The sequence below is a fragment of the Protobothrops mucrosquamatus genome, unplaced genomic scaffold (assembly GCF_001527695.2).
Source record: "Protobothrops mucrosquamatus isolate PMUCROS unplaced genomic scaffold, P.Mucros_1.0 scaffold28, whole genome shotgun sequence".
NCBI lineage: Eukaryota > Metazoa > Chordata > Lepidosauria > Squamata > Viperidae > Protobothrops > Protobothrops mucrosquamatus.
The window spans coordinates 1,694,348-1,715,032 of record NW_015386413.1 but is presented as its reverse complement, the minus strand read 5'-3'; the positions used below and the strand labels follow the sequence as shown (position 1 = coordinate 1,715,032).

Sequence of the window (20,685 nt, the reverse complement as noted above, 5' to 3'; positions counted from 1 at the left end):
ATCACTCCAATACATTATCCTCATTATATTTACAACTCCATCTTTCTTTCTTTCTTTCTCTTTCTTTCTCTTTCTTTCTTTCTTTCTTTCTTTCCCTTTCCTCCTTCCTTCCTCCCTCCTTCCATTTCTTCCTTCCTTCCATCTTCCTTCCTCCATTTCTTCCTCCCTCCCTACCTTCCTATCACAGCAATCACTCCAATACATTTTCATTATATTTACAACTCCATCTTTCTTTCTTTCTTTCTTTCTTTCCTTTCTTTCTTTTTCTTTTCTTTCTCTCTCTCTCTTTCTTTCTTAACACATGAAGAAATGTGTTCTTCCTAGAAATGTATCACTACTTCTAGTTAGACTCAATTTAAAAAAAAAACAGCGCCATTTTATACTTAACAGGCATCTGTAAATATATCAAAAGTGTATTTGAGATGACGCGGTAAAAAAGTATATAACGACAGATGCGTTCTTTAAAAAAAAGAAAAAGGAAAACCAAGATTTACTTCTATTACCCTTTTGTGATAATATCATTATTTTTCTTTTACCCGTGTGAACTTGGAACACATCTCCTCAGCATCCTTGACCATATTTGCTCGCAGGATATACTTCGCACACTTGGAATTGATAAATCTGTCCGCCGTATCCAAGGACTGGGCCTCATCCATCCACTTGGCAGCTTCCTTCAGGTTGCCTACATGCTAGGGGGCAAGAGAATCTGTTTTTCATTTCATTTTCATTCAATAACAAGTGCACCAGGCCGAGTCTGAAAAGGTAGCATGTTTTTTTTTTTAAAAAAAAAAATCTCCTTTGCTCGAAATATTGGAAGGATAAAATGACAGCCATCTCTATCCTATTTCATTGTGTGAAAAATAAACTCGGAATCTTCTATATAAATAAAAATGTAAATGTTCAAAATCTTAAATCTCTGAAAGTTCTTCACTGATTGCTTTGAAATTTTGACACAACGTTGCATTCGAATATGCGCGCGTTTTTATATACCTACTATTATATAGATGTCACACCTGTGACAGGTAAAAACATGCTTTTTTTTGAAAAACAGCGCCATCTGTTGGACGTAAAAGCATACCCACAAGCATTGTGAAATTAAACATATTACAAACGTGCGCTTTCTCTTTTCTTTCTTTTCCATTTAACCAGACTGAGCCACAGCAACGCGTGGCCGGGTACAGCTAGTATACTGATAAAAAATAAAAAAAAGATCATAATTGGAAAACTGTCACGGCTGACAAATCACATCTGTAATTGCAGAGCATTAGAGCTAACCTAGATTTTCTCAAGAACAGCAAGTGGTATAAAAGCTTAATCCTAATTTTCTTTCTTCCTAATGTTACCGGTTCAGAGGCACTGGCACTCTAACATCATGTTCTGCTCTGAATTGACATCTGTAAATCAGCATTCAACAGCTGATCAATTTTTTTAAAAACCAAAAGCAAAAATGAAAACAATAAATTCAAAAAGTGGAAGTTAATACCCAGGCATGCTTAAGAAAACGAAACTGATGACAGGAAAGTGTATATGCCCGGTTAACTTGTTGATCGCTTCCAGAGGGAATTGGAATCCTCAAGACCTACCCCCTTCCCAACTGGGTCCACCATTATCCAAAATCGTCTTGGGTCATTCCTACACGCTCCCATTCAAAACAAGGGAGCAGCACTGCCAAAAAACCATCTTTGGTAGTAAAATCAGCAGATTGTCGGTAAGAGGGAAAAAAAGCTCTTACTGTGCAGCAGCCATCTTGGGAGAAAGTCCCTGAATTCACATTTGTGTTTTGGTAACAACCCATAAATATTTTCTACAAGGTCAAATGACTTAATCAATAAAGATTCTATTCTATCCTGTTCTAGTCTACTACATACTGCTCTACTCTACTTCTATACTAATTCTACTTCCATTCTAATTCTACTTCCATTTCATTCTACTTCCATTCCATTCCATTCCATTCCATTCCATTCCATTCCATTCCATACTTCTCTTCTCTCTTCTTTTCTCTTTTCTTCTACTTTACTCTACTCTACTCTACTCTACTCTAGTTATTCTACAGGTCAAATCATCCTGCTCTTCACTATCTAGCTTTGTCTTCAGTTGCATTACGAAATATATACGCAACGAAGACATATTCCGAATACGAGGTGTTTAAGGAAGTGCAATTACCTTATAAATTTTGGCTTTCAAATAGAACAACTCTATTAACGTCGGAGTACTGGTCACAGCAGAATTAATGTAATCCAATGCCAAGGAAAATTGGGCAAGCTTGTCAAAGTGCTGGGCAAGGAAATAACGAACCCAAAGCAGCGTCGTCGGCGGTTCTTGCTCTCCATTTTCTGCAACACACACAGAACATTTGCCAACACTTGAACCTAGAAGTATGTATCATCAAAATGCTGGGTTCTCAAAAAACAGATTCCCCCTGTGAAGATATACCAGCCCAGATTACACTCATTAAACTTTGTTATTTCAGCTCTGTTCCTCAGCTCTGAAGCTTACCATCTGGACTGAACATGTGGCAGGTCTTCAAAGAAGCTTCGTAACCAATCACGAGCTCCTGGATGGCTGAAATCTACAAATGAGAGTTTAGATGTTTGTGTGAAAATGCACTCCTGTGGTCACTGCCTCAATTAATGTTCATTCGTTCGCTATGTAAAGCACATCACTCAACAAACAAGTAACATTGCGATGTCTTACTTGTTAGAACAGTGGTTCTCAACCTTTTTAATGCCGCGACCCCAACCGGTCGTAAATCGAGGACTAAACCGGTCATAAGGCGAGGACTAAACCGGTTGTAAGGCGAGGACTAAACCAGTCGTAAGTCGAGGACTACCCAACCGGTCGTAAGTCGAGGACTTTCCCTGCCTGGGAGCGCCGTGCATGCGTGGTTCCGCCCCCTGCGCCGGCCGAGGCGTAGCTGGCAAGCGGCAGAGACGGAGCAGGCCGACCACCAGCTGGCCCAGCCCAAGGGAGGTAAGGCACCCACCAGAAAAGGGGGAAAAAATGGCGGACAAAAAAATGGCGGACAGCCTTGCTTGGCGACCCCCGTGAAATGGTCGATCGACCCCAAATGGGGTCCCGACCCACAGGTTGAGAACCACTGTGTTAGAATGTTAAGAGCTTTTTGTACAACTCCCACTACTGCAGAGTTCCCCAACTGGGGGGGGGAAGGGGGAGGGGAGAAGAGGGGATGGTTCCGCACGAGTAGCTAGCAAGCGTGTGCGCACAGCTCCATTTGCAGTCTGCATGTGCACCCACCACTCACACAAATGGAGTGCGTGTGCACATGCTCGCCCGCTGCTCGTGCAAGTGAGGATGTGCGTGCGTGTTCGAATGCCGTTTCCGTGGCCCGGTTGCAAAAAGCCCAGAGGTTGATAACTCCTGCACTACTGTACATTCTTGAAAACATTTCCTTGGAAAACCACTAGATGGCAATAGAGTTGCCTGCCTCTCTTTGCTGCCATCTAGAGTCTCTTCCCGCAGCAACCCTAGTTATTTTCCAAATAAAATGTTGGGTATTTTCGTTTTTTCCTCCCCTTAAAATTTCATTAAGCTTATCAAATACAAAATACAAGTTAAAAATGAAGATAATGGGAAAGGGGGAGAGGGAGAAAAGGGGGAGAGAGAAGTATGGGGTTAAAAAAAAAGCATTGACTTTCAAATATTTTCAGCACGGTAGAATGAAGATATTAACATTACAGCCTCAACTTTCTACTTTTGCATATTTCGTCTCTAGTAACCATTTCTAGAATAACACATTTATCTAAATAGCAAATCCCAAAATCAGAATTTCACTGTTTTTCTATCTCAAGCATAGAATCTAAACGTGGTTTCCAAGTTGAAACAACATGGAATGTATTCTTTTATTTAATCAAAGCAATGAATTTGATCCTCTCTGCCAGCTTTATTGATTCTTCCATTGTGGGACTTAGTGTATCCATATTTTTTTCTTGAAGATACACTGAGTGGTATAATCTGGCTTATTTATTTTTTTCCCAACAAGAACCCACTTCCCCACTGGTTCCATCCAACAGATATTGCCAGAGAGTAACAATTATTGTTAAATGGTTTGTAAAATAAATAAATGCTCTTTTATATATCCATATATGTATTAGCGTGCGCGTGTGTGTGCGTGCACGTGTGCATGCTAGGTTTGTAAGAAAACTGACCTTTTCTGTGCTGTAATACAAAGATTTCAAAGTAGTAAACAGAGGTGGACAACCTTTACTGAAATTAACCCGTAGGAATTTATCCAACAGTTCTCTAAATTTTTCACCTAGAAGCAAAAACATATCGATTATATCACAAGAACTCTACGTTCATTTTGCATAAAAGTATGAAAAAATTTCAAAGATGACAATATTAAAAAAAAAACTATTTTGAGAAGTTCATACTGTAAGTTTGCATTTTTCTAGAAAAATGTTGTGGAAATTGGGTCACTTTGTATAATATATGTAGATTGCAGTTACGCAACCTGGTTTTTTTTTAGATTGCTGGGGAGAAATTCGTTCTCAAAACCCATAAGGTACAGTACATGAGAGTTTGCTACTGCATCTCTGGATGGAATTAACAACAGTCACAAGGTGTTCAGTCACTACATCACCTAATTAAAACTAGCGGCTAATATTAGATGCTGGAATACATCAAATGCAAAATCGATTGCGATTATATAGAATTATACAGAAAATACCTAAATATGTGTAAGAATCAGATACTCGTTTTTTCCCCCCGCGTATGGCTGGTTTGTATGCAAGCTATCATAGTTTTGAGGAACAATCTTACTTTGCAATTTCAATTTAGAAAGTGATGGAGTCAATGTTTTTATAATTAGTGGCCAAAATTGGGAAAACCTTTTGGGAAAAGTGTACAGTAGAAATGCCACCTTTGGTTAAATTTCCACCCATTTTTCTTCTAATTTCTTTATAACTGTAGCCTTGTTCACTTAATAAGACTATTTTACATCGCTTTCTGGGCAGCCAGCCAACTCATTGCACCATGACTTTAATTTTATTACGTTTTACAACCTCACTAAATGAAAGAACACCAAAAAAACCAACCAACTTGATAGCGATCACGTACACACTGACAAACGTCCTCCTCTCAGCTTCAATACATGATATCAAGAACCGAATCCTACTGTGATCTGATTGGCTCATGGCCAAAACGAGATGACACCCGGTTGGCTCTCTAAACACTCATGCTGATTGGCTACAATCAGATGAAGGAAAGCTACCTGATATCAACCTAAGCAATCACCAGGAGACTGTGAGTTCTAGTCCTGCCTTAGGCAGGAAATCTGGATGGGTGACTTTGGGCCAATCACCAGGAGACGGTGAGTTCTAGTCCCGCCTTAGGCAGGAAAGTCAGTTGGGTGACCTTGGACCAATCACCAGGAGACGGTGAATTCTAGTCCTGCCTTAGGCAGGAAATCTGGATGGGTGACTTTGGGCCAATCACCAGGAGACTGTGAGTTCTAGTCCCGCCTTAGGCAGGAAAGCCAGTTGGGTGACCTTGGACCAATCACCAGGAGACGGTGAATTCTAATCCTGCCTTAGACATGAAATCTGGATGGGTGACTTTGGGCCAATCACCAAGAGACTGTGAGTTCTAGTCCCGCCTTAGGCATGAAAACCAGCTAGGTGACCTTGGGCCAGTCACTTTCTCTCAACCAAACTCATCTCACAGAGTTGTTTTGGGGAAAATAGGAGGAGGAATGTCTGCTGCCTTGGGTTATTTGTAAAAATACTACAGGCGGGATACAAATAAATAACAACAACAAAAAAAAATACTTTTGGGTATCTTTCTGGCAGGTGAGCAAAGCCTCCAAACTCATCACTCGTGTTGGTTGCAAAGAGCTAGCTGAGTGTTTCCGATTAAATGATCAATATCCCCAAATTAACCACAGCAACAACCGTTACAGGTTATTGGATCTGAATAAAATCCAGCTACACGGAGCTTTTCTTAAAAGCCCACGAGGTTTTTCTTATGCCGGAATGCTTCGTGTCTGAAAATTGCTTTTTGATTCATGGCTGTGCCTAAACAAAATAATATATATATATATATAGGAAAAAAACACACACACACACACACCAAAGACGAATTTTCCATTGCAGAGGAAATGGAAGTGGAAAAAAAAATACCAGCCAAAACTTTTTAAGTATCGTAGAGCCGTACTACATACAGAAAAGCAACAACGTTACCTGTGACAAAGTTTAAAGGTAGCCTTTTAGGAGAAACAGCCCGGGGATGTCGCTTGCTTATTTCTTCATACGTTTCTAGCCTCTCTTCTAAAGAATCTATGGATGGATGACAAATGTAAAATTGGAGTTGTTACGCCTTGAAAGTCACACGGTTCAGGAACAAGCAGCAATGTAGAACACTGTGTTATTATGCTGAGCAAAATCCAATTACAGTAGTGGCCAAAATTGTGGAAACCTTTTGGGAAATGTGTACATTTGAGGTTTGATGGCTAATAACACCCCTTTTTTTGGGAGTAGTACCATAAAATTATATATCAATGGAAAGATAATTTAATCGAGAATGTAATGCAACAAAGTTTGTTCCATTATCTGTACTGTATTCTGTGAAAAGTGATAGCCAAATAACCAGAAAAAGGAAGCACAACTTGTTTAGGTTGATCTCGGGTAGCTTTCCTTCATCTGATTGCAGCCAATGAGCATGAGTGTTTAGAGAGCCAATCGGGTGTCATCTTGTTTTGGCCATGAGCCAATCAGATCACAGTAGGATCTAGTGATTGATGTCATGTATTGAAGCTGAGAGGAGGACATTTGTCAGTGTGTTATGTGATCGCTATCAAGTTAGTTGGGTTTTTTGGTGTTCTTTCATTGAGTGAGCTTGTGAAATGTAATAAAATTAAAGTCGTGGTGCAAAGAGTTGACTGGTCGCCCAGAAAGCGATGTAAAATGGTATTATTAAGTGAACAAGGCTAGAGTTATAAAGAAATTAGAAGAAAAATGGGTGGAAACTTAACCAAAGGTGGCATTTCTACTGTACACTTTTCCCAAAAGGTTTCCACAATTTTGGCCACTACTGTATTCTATTTCACTTGCCTGATGTTTTCCTGCGAGCAGAAAACGTGAGTCTATATTCGTGCAAGCAATAAATCAAGTATTTTTGTTTCCTTTCTACAAGTCATTTTACAACTCACAACCCACGTCGTCAAACAACAGAGTTTCGTTGTGTGAACTGTTCTCCCCAGCAATTAGCGTCCCATCCCATTTTCCCCTCATTTAAATTTGGATACGGCTCAACGTATCCTTTTTAACTCAAATTATAATTTAATATGTTTTTTTTTTAAAAAAATTCCAAATAAACACAGAGCATAGAATTCCCTCCCATAGAGCAGTTTGAAATTACTAGAAGTAATACCGAATTGGGTAGGCTGTTTTCAGGAATGACAAACCACTGAAATAGTTAAATATCTCGTGTTCAGACAAGGAGGTATCATTTTCAAATAACATCTTGCAGAGGCGTTGCAATCAAACGCCACAATGCAACCCACAGTTTAAGCTTAGAGAGACTGCAACGAATATCCGCAGACCGTCCTCACCTACAACTGTTCAAAGTTACACCACTGCAAAGAGTGACCTTATGACCGTTATTCACACTTACAACCACTGGTGCGTGCTCAAGATCACAGGATCAAAATTCAGACGCTCGGCAACTGACTCATATTTATGACGGTCGCAGTGCCCCAGGGTCACGTGATCCCATTTTGCGACCTTCTGACAAGCAAGGTAAGAGATTCACTTGTTTGGGGTGTCTGGGTGTCAGAATCCAGAATAACAGAGTTGGAAGGGACCTTGGAGGTCATCTAGTCCAGTGCCCCAGGGTCACGTGATCCCCTTTTGCGACCTTCTGACAAGCAAGGTAAGAGATTCACTTGTTTGGGGTGTCTGGGTGTCAGAATCCAAAACAACAGAGTTGGAAGGGACCTTGGAGGTCTTCTAGTCCAACCCCCTGCTCAGCCAGGAAACCCTATACCCTTTCTGACAAATGGCTGTCCAGTCTCTTCTTAAAATGGGACAAAAACTCACTTAAATTTCGGGTGTAAGTCGAGGACAACCTATATTTCTCCAAAATGTAAGACACCATATTTTTTTCAAAGCCCCCACCCCCTTAAATTGCTGGAAGCAAAATGTACAATTCCTTCTCGTACGTGGCTGCAGAGCTTTTTCCAGGCCTTCGTAGTAACTCCAACATTCTGCGTTCCGATCAATAAGTTCTTGGTAGATCTCGGCCGCTTCTTCCAGTCGTCCCAAATTCAGCAACATTTCCCCTGCAGCAATAATATAATCACACCTGACTTTAAAATAAATAAATAAAGTAAAAATGGAAAAGCTTTGGACGCTGAAAAGGGTCAATTCTTACACTGGCTTCGAAAACAATAACAGCATAGTTAATTCCGATATCCATCTGGTGTACCCCGGGTATGTCCGGGGTGGTGGTGGGGGAGTATATTGTTGTTAGTTGCGAAGTCGGGTCCCACCCATCGCGACCCCATGGACCACGTTCCTCCAGGCCTTCCTGTCCTCTACCATCTTCTGGAGTCCATTGAAGCTTACACCTCCTGCTTCAGGGACTTCATCCAGCCACCTCCTTCTCTGTCGTCCCCTTCTTCTCTTGCCCTCCATCTTTCCCAGCATCTGGCTCTTCTCCAGGGAGTCCTTCCTTCTCGTTAGGTGGCCAAAGTACTTGAGTTTCAACTTCAGGATCTGGCCTTCTCAAGAGCAGTCAGGGTTTAATAATAAACCCAGAGTATATTACATTCTCATAAATGGTCCAAACCCAATCCCTCTTGAATTCCGTTTACCCTTATCTGGCGCCAATTTAGTATCAATGCTAATTTTGCTTTTCATCCCAAAAGTTTCAACCCAGTGCAACTGAAGAAGCTTCTGGGAGGAGAAGCGAAACGTTTTCAAAGAAGAAAAAAAAAAACCACCAGGAAAGTTCTGTTGCTTTTGGGGAGGGGGAAAAAAACCCCAGCACCTTTCAAATGAGAAAAATTATACTATTTAAATTCCAGTTTTATATAAAGCGATGGCTGATTGGGGAAAACCTCCGGTTTAAAGTTCCGTTAAGAAAAGAAACAGGGCTATGGAAAAATGAAGGATAATTAAGAGGCTTACAAAAATTAAATTACCTTTAATTTCGTCTATCATGAGTTTGTCGCAGATTTGCCTTTCGTAAGTCTCTATGTGGTCCAAAGATTCTTGAAAGAGATCCGCTTCTCTCATCACTTGGTTCTGATACAATATTAATTCGCTATATTCGTAGTCTATTTTGTTTGGGGGGACCTGAAAAACAACCCCAATAGATTTGATAATTGGTTGGGTAGCGTTACTACATCAAAAGTCTTGTCTTTTTTTTTTTGCAAATGAATAAAAAGGCCAGAAAACGTTAAGTTTAGGAAAAGTCTGCAGTTGAAACAATTCAGAGTAGATAATTTGATTGGACAATTTCTTTTATTCCGCTGGACTTTTGTCGCTTTTGATATATGGGCAACGTCAGCATTAGAAAAGGTTGTTTCAAGTGATAATGGCTAGGCCAACTTTATAATATATTTCTGCTCATATTAGCCTACATTCTAAAATGTGGTTGGGATAGACTTTTGACTTTTTCCTTTGATAAACTGTTTATATACCTGAAAACTTACTAAAAAGAGAGCATAAGGACAGTGCCTCTGAGTGTAAAAAATAACAAATAACAGAATACCGGAATACAGAGTCGGGAGGGACCTTGGAGGTCTTCTAGTCCAACCCATTGCTGAATCAAGAGACCCTCTACCATTTTAGACAAATGGGTTGTCCAGTCACTTCTTAAAAACTTTCAGTGTTGGAGCATTCACAACTTCTGGTGGCAAGCTGTTCCACTGGTTAATTGTTCTAACTGTTAGGAAGTTTCTCCTTAATTCTAGATTGCTTCTCTCCTTGATTAGTTTCCATCCATTGTTTCTTGTCTTGCCTTCTGGGGCTTTGGAAAATAGATTGACCCCCTCTTCTTCGTGGCAGCCCCCCAAATATTGGAAGACTGCTATCACATCACCCCTAGTCCTTCTAGACATACCCAATTCCTGCAACTGTTCTTCATATGTTTTAGCCTCCAGTCCCCTGATCATCTTTGTTGCTCTTCTCTGTACTCTTTCTAGTTTCTACTATCCCTTTGAAATTAATGAACAGATCTTTAATTTCGAATGAAGATCCACTGAATTCAGTGGTGGATATGTAAGTTTGCATTGTAAATTATACAACATTTATTTATTTATTTTATTTATTAATTTAATTTATATCCCGCCCTTCTCCTTCCGGACTCAGGGCGGCTAACAACCAGATAAAACACTAATCCCCAAAAAACTACAAATTTAAAAACATAAGTAAAATCAAATATTAATAATTTGGTCGAATTAATTTAAGGAATCTATTCCAAGTTGGTCTGGACAAAGGTAACAATTCGCTTTTGAGGAACAAAATCGTTTTATGGAAAACACTGGTTTGTTTGTGTTTGGTTTTTTTTTAAACTTAAAATGCATACCACCTTATGATGTGCAGCCGATTTCAACGAACTGAAGCAAAAGTTAATTATTAATTAAAAGCAGCAGCATTTCATTTTAAAAGCTGCACTTTATTTCCCTTCAGGCTTTGGTGATGTGATTTTTAAATAGAATAGGAGAGAGTCACTCTCACGGAGAAATGCAGCTACTCAAAATTCTTATCCGCGGACATTAGGACGAGCCTTCTCTGAATAAAATCTTACCTGTTGGGTTTTCCTAAATTCTTCTAACAACTTTAAGGCCATGTCGTAATCTTTTAGCAAATGATATGCGATTGCATAGCCGATCCACGAGGCTCTCTGCGTGGGTCGGAGCTGAAGTAATTGATATCTGGTTTCCTTCAAAGAAATAACAAACACAGCTAAAAACAGCATTCTAAACAAGGCACATTCTTAATGAAAGATTTAAAATCAATGATACGAAGGATCAAAGCCATCAGAAATAGAAAAGTCAAAGAAAAGCTGTCTCAGAAATAAACTCGGGGTTTTAGATGATTAGTTTTAACTAACTATCTATCTATCTATCTATCTATCTATCTATCTATCTATCTATCTATCTATCTATCTATCTATCTATCTACCTACCTACCTATCTACATCTACCTACCTACCTACATCTATCTATCTATCATCTATCTATCTATCTATCTATCTACCTACCTACCTACCTACTATCTATCTATCTATCTATCTATCTATCTATCTATCTATCTATCTATCTATCTATCTATCTATCTATCTAATCTACTGTATCTATCCGTCCATCCATCCTTCTACCTACCTACCTACCTACCTCTATCTATGTCTGTCTGTCCGTCCGTCCGTCCATCCATCCATTTTTCTACCTACCTACCTACCTACCTACCTACCTACCTCTATCTATCTATCTATCTATCTATCTATCATCTATCTATCTATCTATCTATCTATCTATCTATCTATCTATCTATCTATCTATCTATCTATCTATCTATCTATCTATCTATCTATCTATCTATCTATCATCTAATCTACTGTATCTATCCGTCCATCCATCCATCCATTTTTCTACCTACGTACCTACCTACCTACCTCTATCTATGTCTGTCTGTCCGTCCATCCATCCATTTTTCTACCTACCTACCTACCTACCTACCTACCTACCTACCTACATCTATCTATCTATCTATCTATCTATCTATCTATCTATCTATCTATCTATCTATCTATCTATCTATCTATCTATCTATCTATCTATCTGCTCTACAAATCCATTTAGCATTTCAATGAGTGATTAAGTGCTGCACACAAATGGATTTAAGTGAGGCAATGATTGATTGATTGATGAAACATAAGCACTTACTCTGTATCCTTCGAGATCTCTCATCTGGATCTGCAGCAGCGAAAGGTCTCTGAGGATCTGCAGGTTGTCTTTATCTAGCTTCAGAGCATTTCGATAGCACTTAATCGCTTCGTCGTATTTTTTATCGGAGCGCTGCAAGAGTCCATAAACATGCCAACCTAACAGAGTTAAGGAAACGGGCAGATCCTGTTTGCTGAAGGCAAATTATGCCAACCTTAGCGCGACTCGTTTATCACGGATTTGGGGGTCTGCCCTGGGACGTAGTCCAGACGAGAAGCACACCCAAGTAGTAGCTCTAACTTAACTCTGTAAGGGCAAACAGAGGCATGTAGTCCTCCATTTACAACAGTTTGTTTAGGGACCGTTCAAAGTTACAATGGCACTGAAAAAAGTGACATGACCGTTTCTCACACTCACAACCGTTAACGGCATCCCCAGGGTGACGTGATCAAAATCCAGACACTTGATAACCGACTCATATTTATCCTTGGATCACGTGATCCCCTTTGGCGACCTTATGACAAGCAAAATCAATGGGGGGGAAGCCAGATCCACTTAACAATTTTGTTACTAACTTAATCGCTGCAGGGATTCACTTAAGAAAGAAAGGTCATAAAATGGAGCGAAACACACTTAATGAACGTTTCACTGAGCAACAGAAATGTTTGGCTCAATCTGAGGTCGTTAAGTTGAGGATTACCTGTATCTCTTCCCCCCACCCCGCCTTTACAGTCCAAGAAATTAGGGAGGGTCCCTTCTCGTCCCCAATTTGATAAGGCAGAGTAGTCTAAAAATAATAATAATAATCACTTTAATTCATTTTGTGTGGACAAGACACTGGCACATTTCAGAATGAAGTTTGAGAGCGAGACCTGCTAACAGATGCACAATTTCAAAGGATACACACGTGACTTTTGACATCGTTACGTAGTCCTTTACGGACAAATTCGTACGCGTCTTCTTTTTTCCCTAAGCAATTCAACGTCAGCCCTTTCATTGCCAGCGTCTCTGGAAAAAGAAAGAGGGTCTTACTTTTGAAATTATAAACGATAAGAGACGTTTTGAACCCTGATGGGAAATTAAAATTAAAAAAAAAAAAAAGCAAAAACAGAATACCGATTGAACGTATAGATAGTTAAGTGCAAACGCAATTAAGATACCTTTTGGTTAGAAAAGATATTTTAAGCTGACATGATTGATGTTATGAGAAAAATGTAACGAAGATGTTGATATTCAATTGTGTATCTATTAATAACAATAAGGATTGTGTTTGCCCAGTGTGGGAAAACAGGTGCCACCGGAAGAAGAGAGAAAACATCGGATGGTATAATATTGGATCTAGAATGAAGAAGTTAATATAGATCACTAAATTACTAATGGACCCAGACAACACGTTGTTTATTAAGTATTTGATTGCAAAATTAGAAAATTAATAAAACATAGGTAAGTGAAAAAGAAAGAGGGTCAACCTTTTGAATACTGAATCAAGAGACACACCTTAAATATGCTTTCAGGAACTACAGAGGTAAAAGTTGGATTTTCCCAAATATGACATCCATAAACTATCTGTGAGGCAATGGCCTCTTAGTCAACAAAGGTTCACTGCACCGTTTTAAGGAAATAAAGTAACTGGCATTTCAAACCTACCTCCATGTTCAGCGAACTTTGGATTGGAGAGGATCATCTTACAGAATTTGAGTCCATTTTTGTATTGTTTTTGTTCATAACATTTCTAAGGAAGGAAGAAAAAAAAAACCAGAACGACAAGTGATTTAGCAGATCAAAGTCAGCAATGCATACACATGTGCAATAGATGAATAGGTCAACTTGAGTTGGCCAGATTAATGTCAGGCGCCAAGAATCAGAATCACCGGTTGGGTTGCTGCACTGAAAATTTATTCCAAGCCTACACACAAAAACCTGGTTAGAACTAAAGTTCAACACTAAAGTGCTGCCAGATAAGAGTCAATGGAAATGGAAATGGAAATGGAAATAGAGTAGAATAGAATAGAATAGAATAGAATTACAGGATAGAATCAAATCATATCAAATCAAATAGAATAGAATAGAATAGAATAGAAAATAGAATAGAATAGAATAGAATTAAGGAATAGAATGGAATGGAATGGAATGGAATGGAATAGAATAGAATAGAATAGAATAAAGGAATAGAATAGAATAGAATAAAGGAATAGAATAGAATAGAATAAAGGAATAGAATAGAATAGAATAAAGGAATAGAATAGAATAGAATAGAATAGAATAGAATTAAGGAATAGAATAGAATAGAATAAAGGAATAGAATAGAATAGAATAGAATAGAATAGAATAGAATAGAATTAAGGAATAGAATAGAATAGAATAAAGGAATAGAATAGAATAGAATAAAGGAATAGAATAGAATAGAATAGAATAAAGGAATAGAATAGAATAGAATAGAATAGAATAGAATAAAGGAATAGAATAGAATAGAATAGAATAGAATAAAGGAATAGAATAGAATAGAATAGAATAGAATAGAATAGAATAGAATTAAGGAATAGAATTAAGGAATAGAATAGAATAGATATTGGAATATAGACTAGGCTAGGCTAGGCTAGGCTAGATATTGGTGGCCAACTTTACAACTGCAGTGATTCACTTAACAACAGTGGCAAAAAAAGTGATAAAACAGAGCAAAACCCCCTTAACAAATGTCTCTCCTGGCAACAGAAATGTTGGGCTGAGTTGTGGTGGTAAGGGAAAGAGAGGGGCTGCGGCACAACGGTGTCCTGTTTTCGCGCCCCATGGCGTGGTGTCGGCCCATTTTTACATGCTGCAGGGCAGTGGCGCCCTGTTTTTGCGCCCCAAGGGGTGGTGGCAGCCTGTTTTGGCGCCCCGAGGTGCGGTGGCGTCCTATTTTTGTACCCTGTGGCAAGGCAGCGTCCTGTTTTTACGCCCCAAGACGTGGCGGTGTCCCATTTTAGTGCCCCGAGGTGCAGTGGCGTCCCATTTTTGTGCCCTGCGGCAAGGCAGCGTCCTGTTTTTATGCCCCAAGACATGGCAGTGTCCCATTTTTGTGCCCCGAGGTGCGGTGGCGTCCTATTTTTTTTTTTCCTTTGGCAAGGCAGCATTCTGTTTTTGCACCCCAAGGTGCGGCAGCGGCCCGTTTTTGTGCCCCGAGGTGCAGTGGCGTCCTATGTTTGTGCCCTACGGCAAGGCAGCATTGTTTTTGCACCCCAAGGCGCGGTAGTGGCCAATTTTTGCACCCTAAGGTGTGGCGTCATCCGGTTTTCCCGCCCCAAGGTGCAGCGTCTAGTTTCTGCACCCTACAGCTGCGGCGCCATGGCCCACTACCAGGCTGCGGCCCACAAGTTTGGGATCCCTGGTGTAAACAATTGTTCAATATCCTTAATTTTGCATGAAAGCGAAATAATGCTGAGGATTAGAGGCCGGGATGGACAAACAGATGCCAGATATTCCAGCTGGGTTTAGAGAAGGCTCGGGAATATGAGATTTATTACTAATGCCCGCTGGGAACCTGAGAAGGCCTTATGAATTATCGAAAGGCCTTTGATTGGATTGATCGTGTCAACCGGTGGGATGCGTTTAAAAACAAATGAGAAATCCAGAATATCACATTTTTCTTATGCAAAATCTACATGGAGGACACAGTACAGACAGAATATGGAGGAACAGGCTGACTCCAGGCTGGCAAAAAAAAAAAATGAGACAAGGTTGTATATCTCCCCTCCCCCTAGTTATTCAATCTATATGCTAAGCATATATTAAGGGAAATTGGAATGGAAAAAGATGAGCATGGCTTTAAATCTGGAGAAACATCAATAATCTGCAGTAGGAAGATGACACTGTTCTGGTAGCTGGAGTTTCAAAGGATCTGCAAGCTTTTTTTGGGGGGCGGGGAAAAAGTCAAGAACACAATGAAAACATGGTATTAAAATGAAGCATCAAGACAAAACTACAGCTAGTCCTCACTCACTCACTGACCTTTCATTCAGTCCTCATTCACTGACCTTCTAAATCACAACAATAATTTTACGGTCCATTTACAACAGTTGCAACGTCCCTCAATCATATGATCACTGTTACAGTACATGTTATCCTGTGCCTGGCCAGTGTTTTCTTTTCCCCCTTCCCATAATAATAATAATAATAATAATAATAATAATAATAATAATAATAATAATAATAATAATAATAATAATAATAACAACAACAACAACAACAACAACAACAATAATAATAATAATAATAATAATAATAATAATAAAGTTGGAAGCGACCTTGGAGGTCATCTAGTCCAACCCCCTGCTCAGGCAGGAAATCCTATACCATTTCAGACAAATGGCTGTCCAGTCTCTTCTTAAAAACTTCCAGTGTTGGAGCACCCACAGCTTCTGGTGGCAAGCTGTTCCACTGGTTAATTGTTCTAAGTGTCAGGAAATTTCTCCTTAGTTCTAGGTTGCTTTTCTCCTTGATTAGTTTCCATCCGTTGCTTCTCGTCCTGCCTTCAGGCGCTTTGGAGAATACCTTGACTCCCTCTTCTTTGGGGCAGCCCCTGAGATATTGGAACACTGCTAGAATGTCCCCCCTCGTCCTTCTCTTCATTAAACTAGACATCCCCAATTCCAGCAGCCTTTCCTTATATGTTTTAGTCTCCAGTTCCCTAATCATATTTGTTGCTCTTCTCTGCCCTCTTTCTAGAGTCTCGGCATCTTTTTTACATCGTGGTGACCAAAACTGGATGCAGGATTCCAGGTGTGGCCTTACCAAGGCCTTGTAAAGTGGTATTAACACTTCACTTGATCTTGATTCTATCCTTCTGTTAATGCAGCCCAGCACTGTGTTGGCCTTTTTGGCAGCTGCAGCACACGGCTGGCTCCTATTTAAGAGAAAGGGATTGCAAGAGAGTAAGCTGTTTATTTTTCTCCACATCGAGCGCAGAAGAGTGAACATCTTTTTGTATTGAAAGCTGTTCCTTTTTCAATATCTCCACTCAGTGGGATAGAGACAGCGACAATGGCAATGGAGAAAGTCACGAAGAAAATTTATCTAAGAATCGACACCAATTCAGTGGCACAGAATCCGTCAACAATGGAAATGTCTGTCAGGGCTGAATCCTGCAATTAAGAAGTGGATAAGAAGGCTGGACCCAAAACACCAATGAAAGAAACACCATAGTATACTGCCTTGAGGGTTTTTTAAAAAAAATTAATTAGTCTAGTACAGGGCCCCCCAAACCCTGGGCTATGGCCTGTACCGGGCTGAGTCCTGTTTGGAACCTGGCCACCCAAGCAGGTGTGCTTGTGCGCGAAACTCCATTTGTGCGAATGGTGTGAGTGCACACCCACCACTTACCCGCTGCACGTGCGGAACCATCTCCTCTCGCCCCCCCTCCCGGCAATCCAGAAAGCCAGAAAGATTGGGGACCACTGGTCTAGTAGGTTGACGAGCCGTGGTGGTGCAGTGGTTAGAATGCAGTACTGCAGGCTACTTCTGCTGACTGCCTGCAGTTTGCCAGTTCGATCCTAACTGGCTCAAGGTTGACTCAGCCTTCCATCCTTCCGAGGTCGGTATAAGTCTAAGTGCTATCCTTCCTTCCTTCCTTCCTTCCTTCCTTCCTTCCTTCCTTCCTATGGCAGCGCAATGATTACAATACAGTACTGCAGGCTGACTCTGCCCACAGTCAGGAGTTTGATCCTAACCAGCTCAAGGTTGACTCAGCCTTCCATCCTTCTGAGGATCGGTATAAGTTTAAGTGCTATTGCTATCCTTCCTTCCTTCCTTCCTTTCCATGATGGCGCAGTGATTAGAATACAGTATTGCAGGCTGACTCTGCCCACAGTCAGGAGTTCGATTCTCACCGGCTCAAGGTTGACTCAGCTTTCCATCCTTCCGAGGTCGGTAACCCAGATTGTTGGGTGCAAATATGCTGACTCTGTAAACCGCTTAGAGAGGGCTGTAAAGCACTGTGAAGCGGTATATAAGTGCTATTGCTATGGCTATTGAAGGAATGGTTGAATCAATAAACTTCTATTCATACCTGAAAAAGTAAAAGTGGAATTGTATAACTGGAAAAAAAATAGGTTAGAAATTCTGGCTAATCCTCTCCATTTACACCGATTACAAAGAAACCAAAGCAATCCAGACTACAACTAACATTAAAAATCTGGGCTAAAATAAGAATTGAACTCATCCTCAGCCAAACACTTGTAATTAACAGCTACTGACACTGATTACATTGATCATTTTGCATGCGTGAACATTTAAAACGCTGGGTTAAGGAAAGGTGTCAAAAGTAGCCCGTCGCACACTGCTAACTTTGCTGTCTTCTTCTAGAAAAAGGAATCTCTTCGCTGTTCTAAAATTAGGGATTTATTTTTAGCAGACAGCAGAGTGTTAGAGTGACTTGCTAAGAGGCATTCCTAAAACCACATTGCAAGCGAGAAATAGCCGGAACAAGATTTTCTGCTAAAGAGGACGAGCATCGGTAGGCGAAGAACAGGAAGAAAAGATACATACAGGTAGTCCTTGATTTACGACGGTTCGTTTAGTGAGCGTTCAAATTTACAACGGCGCTGAAAAAAGTAAGATGGGACTAGGATTCACAATCTCCTGGCTTCTAGCCTAGGACCTTAACCACTAGGCCAAACTGCTTCACATCGTAAGAGAAAAAAAACACACGAAAAAAGTCTACGCTGCTTGCAGTTGCTTTCCTAGCCACTTTACAAAAATCGCAATTATTGAACAATTGAATGACAGTAATATAAGGGAAAACTGGACGCCTTCCAAGCCATGAGAACATTCAGAACAATTTAATTCTTATTAGCTATTTTTTTCGCTGCCAAGACTGCCAGTATAAAACCATTTAGATGTCAAACCTTGTACTTTCGCACGGATATGATCTAAAACCGAAGATCAAACAACGCATTTATGATTTTCAAGGCACGGAACAAAGTAAAAGAAATATACATTTCTGCATCCTCTCTATTTATGTAACGTGTAATTACGGGTTTTTTTTAAAAAAGAATAAAATAAAATAGCATAACGTTAAAATACGAATTCACGTGCTATCTCTGCTGTCGATATAATGGATTATTTATCATTTGCAAAATAAATGACACTATATTTCATGGGGCATCAATTTATGTAATGACAGGTCTTTATATCATATGGGGTTTTGTTCCCCAATAAAACACCAATAAATAGTCAAAAATGATCAAATTACACTATGATGTATTTAATTAATGAACATAGCCAGCATATTCAATTGACGATGAATATACACAGGCGGTATTTGTAGTTTATGTCAACCAATTGTATATCTGATCGTGGTTTGTTAAATAAGCCACAATGGCTACATTCATTCACCACAGTAAGCCATAAAGCTCGAATTACAAGCTCATTGTCTAGATTCCCATAAGGTGCTAAATAAAGAATAGGCTAGCCTTATAATATAAGCATCCTGGTCAATTTCTACCACTGAGAATGAGAATTCACTATTGTAGACAATGCACACTGTTAAACCACAATGCTATTTGTTTTCCTTTTATTATGATATTGTGCCTTATACAGCAACGTATCGTTTTAAAATTTTTTGACTCTGCATTGTAGGTGACCCAGGTGTTAGCGAAAATGACCACAAAGATGGTTAACTTATCCTGCATTTTTCAAGAGTATATTCTTTTCCACCGCTCTAATATTGCACAAATTTATTTCCAGAAATCCATTTCTTAATATATTACTAACATGCTTATTGGTTATTACCATTCATGGCTGTCTAGCAATCAACAGTCAATTCAGGGTGTTTTTCAAATACAGACCAGGAACTGGGAGACCAAGGGGCTAAACTTCAATCCGCAATCATAACTCACCACATGTTTAAAGCATAAAGCAGTTTAGGATACAATAATTATTAACCAGAACTCAGTCTCCACAGTAGCAGCTCATGGTTTAAAAGAACTCAGCCCGTGAATAATTATGTGAATATATGCAACAACACTACAGGTGCACTCATGCCTCTGTAATTTGTTGGCTAAGCAGGAAGATTTATTTCTAAAATCCAATTATTTTTTTTAAGCTATGGAGATTTGACTTAGAATTTAGTGTAAAGTTCACCATGTTTCACATATTACATTTTGACTTGGAAGCTTCTACCCAGAACGATAATGAGGTAATTTTCATAATGTAATACGTTATTGTACTGAACAAGCATGTTTGTCTGTCTTTCTCTGTCTATCTAATCTACTGTATCTCTCTCTCTCTCTCTCTCTCTCTCTCTCTCTCTCTCTCTCTCTCATCTATTTACAGTATCTCTCTGACTATCAATCATTCATCTCTCTCCTATCCTTCTATCTATCTATCTATCTATCTATCTATCTATCTATCTATCTATCTATCTATCATCTATCTATCTATCTATCTATCTATCTATCTATCTATCTATCTATCTATCTATCTATCTATCTATCTTATCTATCTATCCTACAGTATCTGACTGTCTATCATCCATCCATTCATCTATATATCTATCTCTTTCATCTATATATCTCTCATCTATCTACAGTATCTGTCTATCAATCATCCATCTCTCTCTCCTATCCTCTTTCATCTATCTATCTATCTATCTATCTATCTATCTATCTATCTATCTATCTATCTATCTATCTATCTATCTATCTATCTATCTATCTATCATCTATCTATCTATCTGTGTCTATCTTATCTATCCTACAGTATCTCTCTGTCTATCATCCATCCATCCATCCATCCATCTA

The 20,685-nt window shown here is 39.5% G+C and overlaps 1 protein-coding gene across 1 annotated transcript in view; it reads right to left on the bottom strand.

Moving 5' to 3' along the window:
- NAA16 (N(alpha)-acetyltransferase 16, NatA auxiliary subunit) overlaps positions 1 to 13,617 on the bottom strand; it is a 27,358-nt gene extending 13,741 nt beyond the window's left edge. Inside the window, exons 1-11 of the mRNA XM_015811069.1 lie at positions 13,556 to 13,617; positions 12,812 to 12,916; positions 11,909 to 12,066; positions 10,771 to 10,905; positions 9,161 to 9,314; positions 8,177 to 8,296; positions 6,198 to 6,293; positions 4,167 to 4,273; positions 2,497 to 2,569; positions 2,164 to 2,333; positions 537 to 689 (exon numbers count right to left, since the gene is read on the bottom strand). Coding sequence (XP_015666555.1) covers positions 537 to 689; positions 2,164 to 2,333; positions 2,497 to 2,569; positions 4,167 to 4,273; positions 6,198 to 6,293; positions 8,177 to 8,296; positions 9,161 to 9,314; positions 10,771 to 10,905; positions 11,909 to 12,066; positions 12,812 to 12,916; positions 13,556 to 13,592 — 1,308 coding nt within the window. The 5' untranslated portion in view covers positions 13,593 to 13,617. The remainder of the gene's footprint in view (positions 1 to 536; positions 690 to 2,163; positions 2,334 to 2,496; positions 2,570 to 4,166; positions 4,274 to 6,197; positions 6,294 to 8,176; positions 8,297 to 9,160; positions 9,315 to 10,770; positions 10,906 to 11,908; positions 12,067 to 12,811; positions 12,917 to 13,555) is intronic.
- Positions 13,618 to 20,685: the final 7,068 nt, after the last annotated feature.